This window comes from Eschrichtius robustus, chromosome 14 (assembly GCF_028021215.1).
Source record: "Eschrichtius robustus isolate mEscRob2 chromosome 14, mEscRob2.pri, whole genome shotgun sequence".
Lineage (NCBI taxonomy): Eukaryota > Metazoa > Chordata > Mammalia > Artiodactyla > Eschrichtiidae > Eschrichtius > Eschrichtius robustus.
Genome location: NC_090837.1, coordinates 86,847,221 through 86,859,499, shown reverse-complemented (window position 1 = coordinate 86,859,499; position 12,279 = coordinate 86,847,221). Strand labels below are relative to the sequence as shown.

Below are 12,279 nucleotides of genomic sequence, written 5' to 3'. Positions count from 1 at the left end.
CGCGCACCGCGATGAAGAGTGGCCCCTGCTCGCCGCAACTAGAGAAAGCCCTCGCACAGAGACGAAGACCCAACACAGCCAGCCATACATACATACATACATACATAAATCCAAAGTTTAAAAAAAAAAAAAAAAAAAAGTGCAAATGGATGAAGAAAATAGTGACTCACAAAACAAAGCTAGTTTCCCTAGATATACCCCCCCAAAACAAATCTATAAGCCAGTAGGAAAAAGGCAAATATCAAACAAAAAAATGGGCAAGGGATATGAACAGGCCATTCATGGGAGAAATAAGTTACCAATTAAAATGTGAAAAAAATGATCTAGTAATTAAGAACTATAATTTTTTTGAAATTGAGACTTTTCCCCCCAAGACTGCTTACCCCACCCACCTGCTACCACCTCCCATTACATCCTACCTCAGCACTCAGTGGAGAACATGTGTGCGTGCATGTGTGAGTGTATCATGTACGCATGTGTGGGATGTGTGTAAGGAAGAGAGTGCATCTCCTCCAACTACAGTGATGTTTACTTCTTTCCAGAAGGAGAGATTCAATTCATTACATAAACCTGCACATCAGCTACCCCCAGCCATACTACCTCTCTCAGAGACCATCAAGAGAAATTTCTTTTCTGCTTCAGCAGCTAGAGTACATATTCCATATGCCAGATGCAATGTATTTTTACCCATTTGTACTTCTGCACTTTACAAGTTCCCTTCCTCATAGTAAAAACTGAACAGTCATCTTTGAGGAATTAATTGACTCCAGAGATTAATTTCCATACAAAACTTTTACTTAAGGTAAATGATTAAATTAAAATGGAACCTAATATAAAAGGGAATCTCTCTCTCACCCCTACAAATATTCACAAACTGTCTTTTTGCTAACAGGAGCAGGACATTTCTCTCCCTCTCTCAAAGATATCCAAAGCAGTACCAGATTTCATGATAAAGACTTCCAAAACCAGACTTCCCTGGTGGCACAGTGGTTAAGAATCTGTCTGCCAATGCAGGGAACACGGGTTCGAGCCCTGGTCTGGGAAGATCCCACATGCCGCGGAGCAACTAAGCCTGTGCGCCACAACTACTAAGGCTGTGCTCTAGAGCCCTTGAGCCACAACTACTGAGCCCGTGTGCCACAACTACTGAAGCCCACGCGCCTAGAGCCCGTGCTCCGCAACAAGAGAAGCCACTGCGATGAGAAGCCCATGCACCGCAAGGAAGAGTAGCCCCGCTCACTGCAACTAGAAAAAGCCCACGCGCAGAAACGAAGATCCAACACAGCCATAAATAAATAAATAAACAAACAAACAAATAAAGACTTCCAAAACCAGCAAACGGCAAAAGCCCAAAGATTACTGAACTAAGTTGTTTCAATTTATATCACATAAAAGTAGGGCTGTGTATGTGTACATAAATAAGCTAAGTGCATTTAATTGTGAGAAGATACGTTTTTCTTGGAAAAAAATGAAATAAAAAATATTATGAATACTGAATCTTTTTAATGAACACATGTCTGAATGGGATTTTTTTTTCAAGATCTATTCTTAAATTTTTCTTCCAAATATTTTTTTAAAATTCAGTGGTTTGCCACATTTCCATTCTTCTAACAATTTCAACTTTAAAGGACTGGACAAATAACCATTGATTTTCTGATTTTCTAGCACTGTAACTCTTTTCAGTCAACCATCTGTCAACTTTAAAGTTCTATCATAAAACCCCCAAAGGGTAACATCACTGATGAAATCTAATTTCCCTCTCTGCAATTAAAATATCCAACTGTTCCATTAGAAGCCCGCCCATAATCTGTCAAAGTGATATGTAACCTCTCATAAGCACTGATTAGAATGAAAAGAGACTAGAAACACCTTGAAGTAATTGAGAAAGCACCAAATGTGTGAAGCACACTCAATTTTTTAAACTTTCATTTTGAATACTAAATAAAGGAGAATCCAAAGATAGTAAGTATATAAATTCAGTGTGGGGAAAAAAAGAATACTAGACAGATAATCAAAATCCTGGGTGCTATTCCTAATTCTGAGACTGAGTTTATCACTGATCTTGGACCAGACACTCAACTTCTACAGGGCTTGCTTTCCTCACCTATAAAAATACAGATATTAGGATCTCTACAGAATCCTAAACTCTATGATCTAATCAAAAATAACACAAAAAAACATTTTTATGTGCTTTTTCTCCTACTGACTCTAGGCACAAGTAGATAGGCACACACAGCTCACCATGAATTAAAGTTAATGAACCATTAAGTTTCCCATATTTGGATCCCTCAAATACAGTTATCACTACCGTAAAGTTTATAAACTGGATTATAAAAGTATCTTACTTTACAAGTCAACTTAAGAACAGAATCTTACCTCAACTTTTAAAAGGATGTATTTCTTTAAATTCATCTCTAGTGTGCTGAATTCTACTTTGAAGAGTAGAACTGGCAGGGAGAGGGTAATCAAACACTATCTATTCCATCATTAGTCCTAATCTACTCCAAAAAGGTATTCTTCTTTGGCTGACAACCTTAGGCTGACTTGTGTGTATTAGGTCCAAGCCTGTTCCTTTCTCCATGACAAAAAGCTGGGGATTTGGCTGTTTTTAAACCCACGGATAGGTCTGTACAGAACTTAAAACAAGTACAACATTTAGTCCTTCTAATTTGAAGAACAGGCTCTCTAATGAAGCCCCAGAATGTTAAGAGTTGGAAGAGATTTTAGACTTACTCTACTCCAAGCTCATCATTTTACTGATGAGGAAATCAAAGCCCAGGATAAGTTAAAATGAATGCCCAAAGTCATACCAACTTTCCCAACTCTCAGACTCATTTCTTTAAATTACAAACCATAACAAAGTTACTTTCACCTAACCCCAGGATACATCAGCCAAACTCAAAAACCATAAGGTGGAGCACCCCTTCAAGTGCTAAAGTATAGCCAAAAGCTCTCAAAATACATGGATAGGAACAAAGAAAGAATTCCTTAGGAATATATTTCTCATACATGACAAAAAGGTCAAAAACTGGTTCTATGCATAAACTTTTGCTCTTTGGACCATGTGTCAGGAGTGAACTGATTGTGAAATCCAGATAATTATTAAATAGACAGTGAAAACAAATACAGTTCATACTTTCTCTTGCTATACTTAAAAACACGCCTCGTATTTGAAAAGAAGGCGCCAAACATTCTAACACACTATTAACGAAGGCAGACATCTGAAAAGATTCACTCTCCACCTGCTCTTCATCATCAGATGTACGAGTCAGTAGAACTAGACAGCAACAAATTCAAAACTCTTCCTGCCTGAAAAGAATGCAGGGGAAAAAAATAAAACAAAATCAACCAATTCAAAGTATCTCAAATTTCGAATTAGATTTTTTCATTCATTAATTGAAATGGTCCAAAACCAAATTATTTCAAATTTTACTCAGTCTTCAACTGAATGCTTTCACATAACTGGAAATGAGACTAAGTTACTTCTAGCAAGCTTCATTTGAGAAAATACATGTCAAAAATTCTGGATTTTTTTTTGTTTTTTGCTAAAGTATTGACATTTACAAACTCACAAAACATGTACAACCTACAAATAGAGTATTTCACTCCATTTCCAAGAGAACTTCTAGGTTCCAAACTCAAAGGTCATTGGACTAGTACCTTAATAAGACACTGTATCATTAAATACATTTTACAACCTATTACAGCAATCTCAAATGTAAAAATAAACAGGGAAACAATTATTTCAGCATGAATGTGGCATTATGCGATGGTTATGCTTTGTTTCACTTAACATACTAAAAGGAATACTGGGCATATATATTATATATATATATATAACAAAACCATTCCATCTCGAAATCAACATGTAATTACACTTCAGCAACCCGGTAACTGTTATTATTCTTGATTCTAAAGTACAATTATCACACAACTTGAAAGAGCTGCTATTTCATAGTTAACCAAATATCCTAATGTTCTTTAATCAAAGTACCATTAAAGTCTATTTTTTCCAGACCCTTGAGTTTCAGTTTATCAAAATTTTCCAAAGCCTAGAGTTAAAGTTTCATAACAAATCCAAACACAACCCGTCACAGAGACTTAGGTTATAAATACCTAATATGTCTAAAGAATCCAAATGGTCGATTTTGTTTTGTTTTAATTATACTATCTTTAGAAAACCAAAGGTAAGTATTAAAGAGTTTGCCCAAGAAGCAGAGGGACATGAAGGTAGATTCAAAACCCCTCATTACCAGTTTTGTACCAGATGCCTGCGATCAAGGGGTGGAGTGGGTTTTAGAAAGTGGGACTTTTAAAAAAAAGCCTTCACTTTCCCAGACTATTTTGGACATTTTGATAACATCTTTTTCTCTTTTTCAAAATGCCAGGCGTCTTTAAACGAAAAGCCTTTCTATTGAGTGGCTTTTCTCGACTTTCACAGTACAATTAAACCCTTCTCCTGTCCAGATAGATTGAACCGTGTTCAACCCTGGCACATAACAAAATCATTAAATCTAAAACGCCTCATTTGACAGATGTCTCATTAAATTCATCTTAAAGTTTAGGTAAGAGATGCCTTTGAAAAGGGGGGGGGGGGGAAACACCTGTTAACTCTAAGAAACCTTTGAGAGAGAACTCTCTCAAAATCCGCATAGAGCTCCACTCACGTGAAATAGAAGATATTAACAGTGTGTGGCACATCTAAAACCTCCTGCCATGGGAGAAATGCCTCTGTGTGTATGTGTGTTTAACACAACCCCTGGGGACCCTAACAGGAAGGAAGGCTGAAGATTCAGGACACACACCACCAGCTGCTTAACAAAATTCCGCAAATTCAATTCAACAAACGTTTAAACTAAAATGCCAAGTATTATACTAGCCTTGGATCATATACAACATCAATGAATGTTATGTTACCAAGAAATCAAATTCAGCATTCTATAAAGAAAGAGAATCAAAAACAACAAAAACACCTTACTCTTTAAAAAATAATAAGAATCTTGGGATAACCAGTCATTTAAGGTGGCTGTTTTAACAATCTTATAGCCACAAAAAGATAAAACTTTCAACCAGAAACTTCATAAACTCATTTACACTCATCTCCTCTCCCTATAATTATTTCAATGAGCATAAAAAAACACACCATTTAAGGAATAACTATGAAAATCAGTCAGAGTAGCTTACTCTCTAACTCTATATAACATATGAATTATAAAAAATGAACAGCATGGTGACATCAATAGAGCACTACTGATCACTAAAGTACAAATAAGTTTACTTTAAGATGAAAGGTTTATGCAAACCTTTCATGATAGCTATTTTCAATACTTGACAAGTAAAGCTATGTTTTAAAGGAACTGAAATGTCACACCGCTACCCTCAAAAGTTATCCACTTTTCAAATAAAGTGTTAATGCTCTATACCCAATGAAGATTTACAGTTCAACAAATGAGGCGTGCGTAACAGAATAAAGAATCATTAGGTGAGCTTTATTTCATGCCAACTTAAATGCATGTACGACTATTTGCAACCGGAATATTTAGAACACTTTCGTACTCTTTCTGTATTGTCCACTTATTTGCCAGTCTTGCTTCTTTATGTTAAAGGCAGCATGATAAAAATAGAACCAACCACATTTCACAAGGAATACCACTTTGGACGAGAGGATAATATCACCTCATTACCAACAAAAATAGCATATTTTTGGAATGCTTTTAACCAAGTGAAAAATTCAAGTGTAAATGAAATTCAACTTCGATTCATGGAAAGTAATATGAATTGTAAAACAGAATATGCATGCTCCCTCTTCTCAGCTCTGCCAAGAACTGGAAAACCACAAGCAAGAATCAAAACTATGCATCAGTTTATCTGAAAAGAGGATTGACACCGACTCCTCCCTAATAATGTTTCCGAAAGGACAAACGAGATAATTTATGTGAAAGCTCTTTAAGATTTTTGAAGATAATAAACCCAACATATTAATAGACTTTATCAAACCACAGTTATGAAGGACAAGACAGCACTCACTTTACATCAAAAACAAGTATAAAATTTAAATACAAAAAGCAACAAAAATAAAATTAAACCCTTTGTTCTTAAAAGGACTGCTTAAGCACACACTGGTGTCACATGTTCATACCACGTTACTCAATACTGCTGTAATTATAGTAATAAGAGACTTCTTGTCAATATTACAGCTTAATGCCGAACCACCCCTTCTTGGTTTCCATGTAGGAAACCATGTAAGGTTTGATCATCCCAGAAGAGAAAAAGAGAAGAAATATGAGCGGGTAAGGAGTCCGTTCTCCTGAGCAATCCCAAAAAGTCAAACATAAAAATATCTTGTCCAAGACTCACGAGCCACAGTGGGTGTACTCTCCATTCTGTCAACATCATTTCCCACTATTACAATTTAAACTGAAACAGCCAGATGACTAAAGCTAAAAGGCAGTAGAAGAGACTCAAAAATATTAAAAATATAGTTTAGTACTGCCCTTGATTAATGACTCAGACGTCCCCAGGGAGTACAAAACATAATCTCATTAACGTTTTTAAGTCCGTAACCTATGTCGAGTAACCTAAATTCTTGAATATTTTTTCACCTAAAATTACTCTCAGGTAAAATTTAAGATGGCTGATCTTAAAGGAAAATTAAATGTTAATGTACCTAATATACTTAATACTTTACACAAGTTACTTCAGATAGAGCCATAATTAAATTTTTTCTTATTTAAAGTTAGCTAAGAGAATGGTTGCTTCAGAGGAGCAACAATTTTCAAACTAAGTTTTTCTCAACAACTCTGTAATTAGATAGTACCTTTTGTCCAAAGCCTTTTAGCTCATTAAAGACTTCCATTTTACTTTACCTGAATAAATATTTAAATATTCAAAGCAACCACAAATGGCTTTCAAAGCCTTTTAAGAATAACTTAGGCCAGGTTATAAATACTAAAATTTAACTGAAAGGTGACCTCAAGAGAATGAAAGTTCTCCAGTGGACAAGAACTTCTCCAAAAAAAAAGCAACTGATAAATAGATAAACTAGATGAACAACAGATAACGAGCTCAATTTAAATATAGGAAAATATTCAAAAGCCTTCAAAAGCAATTTCCTAGCCTATCCTTAACTCCACATACACAGATAAACAAAAAGATACGCAGCAATAAATTTAAGAGTAAGTTATATGTAACACTATAAAAACGAATGTGGTGGAAAACACCCCCTCAAAGGATCTCATATAAAACAAACGTTAATTCTCTTCTTCTTATGGAAAAGAATTACTACCAAAACATGCCACTTTCCTGTTGGGTGTCCTACATTCCGCCTCAGCACAGGGGTAACTTCTAGGAATCTCCTCCAGCTTGGTGCAAACCTGCGCTACATGTGAAGTCCTGATAATGTTCCCGTGATGAGTGAGACCACCTTATACCAAGGCCCTTTTGTTCATCAGTAACTAAACTTCCTTGCAAAAGTTCAAGTGGACTCACTATATGGTAAATTTTGTTCTATGGCAAATGAATATCAACACAGACGTTTGCTATGTTCTTAGGCTTAAAATAAGCTCAACTTGCTATAAAATAAGCAATTAGACATCTTTATAACATCTTTATAAAGACTGTTATATCTTTATAACAATCAGGCATCTTCCTTCTAGGACACCTGCATACCAGCTTCACATTCAAGAACAGGCTGGATGCTCTGTATGGCTTCCTCATTTAATTAGTTATTTTTACAAGCATATTCACAGAGGTATATATGTATTTATATTGTGCATATAGAAATAAAGCAAATAAGTTCAGAATGAAGCAACAATTCCTGCTTTTCATAAAGAACGAAACAAAAAGATTAAAATGAGCACACCAGAAATTTGCGATTTACCAGAAAGATAATTTGTCACCTTTATACTGAGGTAAGTTTTTTTAAAAAAAACCTATATATCATCCACTTAGAACATTTTAGACACACTTGAAGAGACAATCAAGGGGAATCAAAGATTTAAATGTCATGACTAGGACACCTAAAACCCTTCCCATGGACATTTATCATGATCAACAATTCAGTCATAAGGAAAAGAAGGGATGCAGAGCTCTTTCCATATGAAATATGTTCAATACTGCTTATTTAACATATCCCTTGCTTTCTATATATTTCCTTCAATGTAATTGGTTGGTTATGAGGGTATTTATCATTCTCATGTTAAGAAAATATTCTCATTCCAAGTGTGATTACCATTTACTGCTTCTGTAAAGTAACAGTATTTTACAAATTACATGAGCCACAGGAGAAAATGATATAGTTGTTGCTCCTACATGGAAGAAAAAAAAAATCACCTATTTTCTAGGCCATAAGCTTTTAAAGGCTTGTCATCCGGTTGGGATATTATCTTCAGATACTACAAATGCTATTGTATTATGATATGGTTTTCTTTACGAGGCAAAAATCCATCAGAAATCCACTTGAATTACAGAAGAACTTCAATTAAACGTAAAGGAACATCTCACCAGGAATGCTACCAGTCTTGCATATCTCAATGTGTAATTTCTTCATTCAAACCGACTAAACTGCTACTGGGACACAAGTTGGACCAAAAACATATTAAGTTAGAAAGAATGGCTACAGATTAATGAAATTACAAGTGTGATTATTTTTCCACCACCACATACAACCTAGGTGGGGAAATAATTTAGTACTTTAGTAAATCTTGGGAAGATTTAACTCTCCTTTTAAGACCTTTAATCTAGAAATGAAAAAAAAAAGGAAGATTTTAGATCACCCTCAAGTCGTATTGTGATTCCTATATATCCCTATTGCAAGTCACATCGCAATGGTCAGTTCTGGCTATAAAGGCTAGAAGTAAGAAACTGAGAGAAAGAAATAGGCAAAACCACTTTTGACGCAAGAATCAAACTTACAGAGGAAACTGAAATAAAGCCAAAAAGCGCTGAGGGAAAGTATCACTAAACAGGACCGCAGCTGCTGGGTTCCATCGAGGACTAAGTGGGCAAACGAGCAGCACCAGCTGATGCGGAGCGAGCTCCCGGGCTGGAACGGCAAGCCGCGGACAGTCAGACGGAGGGAGGGTGTTCCAGCGCGTTTCCCAAGGTCATTTTCCTCTGTAGGTATCACGTGCACGTGATGTTTACCTGAAATCCCAAACTGCCTCAAACCCAACAAACCGGTGAACAGACGTCCGAAGGCAGCACCTTCACTGTGAAAGACACCACTGCTTCTTTCAGGAGTGCCTGCTCCCTGTGCTTCCTGGTGGCCCTGCCACCTCTCCCAGCTTGCTTCCCAACCTCGGAGCCCCCAAGAACGACAAAAGCTCGCGGATTTTAAAACTGCTCAATTTAGTATCACACAGATCGTACTTGAAAGCTGTAGAGAAGTAACAGAGACTCCCGAGGACCCGCGCTGACTCTCGGGGTGGCCAAACATTTCTCGGGACCTGGAAGTGCTTATTCCCCACGCGTCAAAGTGCAGATGATCTCCTTACCTGCATAGAAGCGGATGAGGCAGCCGATCTCCGAGTCCATGCCTTCCTCCTGCACCCTCCACAACTCCCCAAAGCCCAGGTGGAAGAGGTAGTCATTTTGGATCTGCAACGGCTTCTCGTCCGCCTCCAGACGCCGGGTGGTCTCTCCGTGGAGCTGCACGTACAGGGTGGGCGGTGGAGGCGCCTGCTCCGCGGTCGCCCCGTTCCCGTCCTGGGTCAACGGGGGGCGGCCGAGGGCCGCTGCTGCCGCCGCCTTCTCCTCCCGAGACCGATCGCGGGCGGCGCCGCCTGGGCCCTCGACGCCCCTCTGGGCTTTCGGCTGCGGCGGAGGCGGGGAGGCCGTCGGGGATGACGGCCGGGCGCCCGCTCCAAGCCGGGACAGGCGGGGCTGTCCCGGAGCCCCCGTCGGGGTCCGGGCCGGGGCCGGGTCAACCTCCAGCTCCTCGGACGACGACGAGCAGCCGCCGCCGCTGCTGTAGGGGTCCAGCCGGTCCGACACGCTCTCGGCGCTGGGGCTCAGGCTGAAGCTCTCGGTGTCGGAGGCCGGGCCCGCGGCCGCGCCGTCCAGGAGCCGCGGGGCGCCCGGCTCGCCCAGGCTGGAGTCTGAGGGCGCGGGGCTGGCGCGGGAGGCGCAGAGCGCCCACCCGTCCGGGGCGCCGGGCAGCGGCAGGTCGGCGGGAGGAGCGCGCTGCGGCCCCCCGACGGCGGCCAGTCCGCTCCTCCCGGGTGGCGGCCCCGAGTCCCGCGGCTCGGCGGGCGGGAGCCGGGGACCGGCGTCGGGGTGCCCCTTGCCCAGCACCTTTACCACGCCGCCGCCCTTGTAGCCCACCTGCAGCAGGCGGGCGGCCACCTCGCCGGCCGTGGTGTCCAGCGTGCAGAGCACCGGGCGCAGGTAGGTCGAGGCCATGTGGCGGTCGAAGATGTGCACGCAGCCCCGCTCGAGCTGGTGCCGCACCCAGTCCCTGTCCGACGGCTGCAGCTGCAGCATCTGCCGGTGCTTCAGGAGCAGCGTCTTCCTGTCCAAGCTCCGGGTGCACAGCGACGCCGAGGCCGAGCAGGAGGCGGAGAGGCCGGTGGCGCCGGGGGAGTGCGAGGCGGCAGCCGCGGACGACGATGAGGACGAGGACGACGAGGCGGCGGCGGCGGCGGCCGCGGACAGATTCCTCTTCAGCCGCCCTCTCCTCAGCAGCAGGGAGTTGGCGCCACCGCCGGCCCCGGGCACCGGGGCAGCCCCGCCAGCGGTGGGCTGGGGGGCGCCGCGCCTCCTCCTACGACCCGTGCCTCCCGGCCGGCCCGGCAGCGGCCCCAGCTGCGCCTCGCCGGGGGCCTCTTCCCGCGCCCCGCCGCTCGGGGCCGCCGGGGTCAGCGCGGGCTCCGGGCTCCGGCCGCCCCCGACTGCCGCCGCCAGAGCCGCCGCGGCCGCGGCCGCCGCTGCAGCCGCCGCCGGAGCCGGAGCTCGGTCCTCCCTGCTGGTCTCTGGGAGTCGCTGCGCCGTAGCCGCGGCGGCGGGCTCCATTGCAGTGGGGCTTCGCGCTTCCCCCCCAGCTCCGGAGACAGCGGGCAGAGAGGGAGGCGGGGAGGCGAAGGTGGGAGACGGCGGCGGCGCGGGGAGAAGGGAGAAGCCAATGGCGTCCGGCACGGCCGTTCCAGGGGATTATGTGGCAATTCGGAGCATTCCGTCGGTGTCTCGGTGTTCCATCCCGCGCGCCCGCCCGCTTGGCCGCCACCGCCCCCCCGCACATACACACGCCCTCCCCGCCCGTGTCGCGGGCGCCGAGCTCAGGCCCCGCCCACTCCTCCACCTCACCCCGGCGAACCCGCCGCGAAGCTGGGCTCATTGAATATTAATCAGGCGCCGGCAGCGGGAAGGCGGGAGGCGGGCAGGGCGGGAGCTCCTCGGCGGGCCTCATGAATATGCATCACCTGCATGACGGCATTCCAGGCAGAAGAGGGGAGAGCAGGAGGACGGCGGTGAGGCGGGGCTTCAGGGTAAACAAACGGGACGGCGTACGGGGGCAGTTTCCCGGGAGGTTCCGGCGCGAGCCTCAGAGATGGAGAGGCAGAGACGACAGATGCGCGCGGTGCACCTTGGCAGTTGTAGTTCCAGTGCGCGGACGGGCATGTCCGAAGGAAACGTGGTGAACTACAAGCCCCAGAGATCCTTAAACTATGCCCCTCCTTGCAGCCAGCCGTGTGCCCTGGACAGTGGGTATTCTGCCCTCTGCTGTTGAACTCCGTGCCCGGGAATGTTCTTGTTCATAAACTTGTACTTAGCCCGCCCGCTCCCGCTCCCCAGAAGACTTTCGTTTTCCCGGCTAATTGAAAGAGAGGGCTTTGAGGGACTCTAAACGGCACAAAGGTCCCCAGCCTTTGGTGTTCACCTCCACCACCCACTGAACGAGCTTAGTGGAAATCGTGCAGCCCCGACCCGATCCTCCAGTTCCTACATCTGAGAAGGAAAAAGGCAAAGGGCTGAGATCTCATTTTTCCCTGTTGATCTTAAGGTTTGAAGTAACTTAATGACACAGAAAGCGATGGAAAGTAGAGGAAACGCTGGAATGGAGGCACAGTGGGATATGAGATGGGCTGGTCCTGTATGTTCTCTCTTAACGCCTTCCCTTGTTTTTTCTTTCAACATTCAGAAAAAGTTATATTCTACGGCTACAATGTTATTCGTGGTCTGAAACGTTGCACTTTCTTGTCAGTTGAAACAATACTGTAGGCTAGATTAGAATAGCGTACTATTTAAAAGAATTTAGTAAATTTTTAATTGAATTACTATTCC

The 12,279-nt window shown here is 43.5% G+C and overlaps 1 protein-coding gene across 1 annotated transcript in view; it reads right to left on the bottom strand.

The window, feature by feature from the left end:
- PHLPP1 (PH domain and leucine rich repeat protein phosphatase 1) overlaps positions 1-11,257 on the bottom strand; it is a 214,717-nt gene extending 203,460 nt beyond the window's left edge. Inside the window, exon 1 of the mRNA XM_068563442.1 lies at positions 9,495-11,257. Within this exon, the coding sequence (XP_068419543.1) occupies positions 9,495-11,010 (1,516 nt within the window). The 5' untranslated portion in view covers positions 11,011-11,257. The remainder of the gene's footprint in view (positions 1-9,494) is intronic.
- Positions 11,258-12,279: the final 1,022 nt, after the last annotated feature.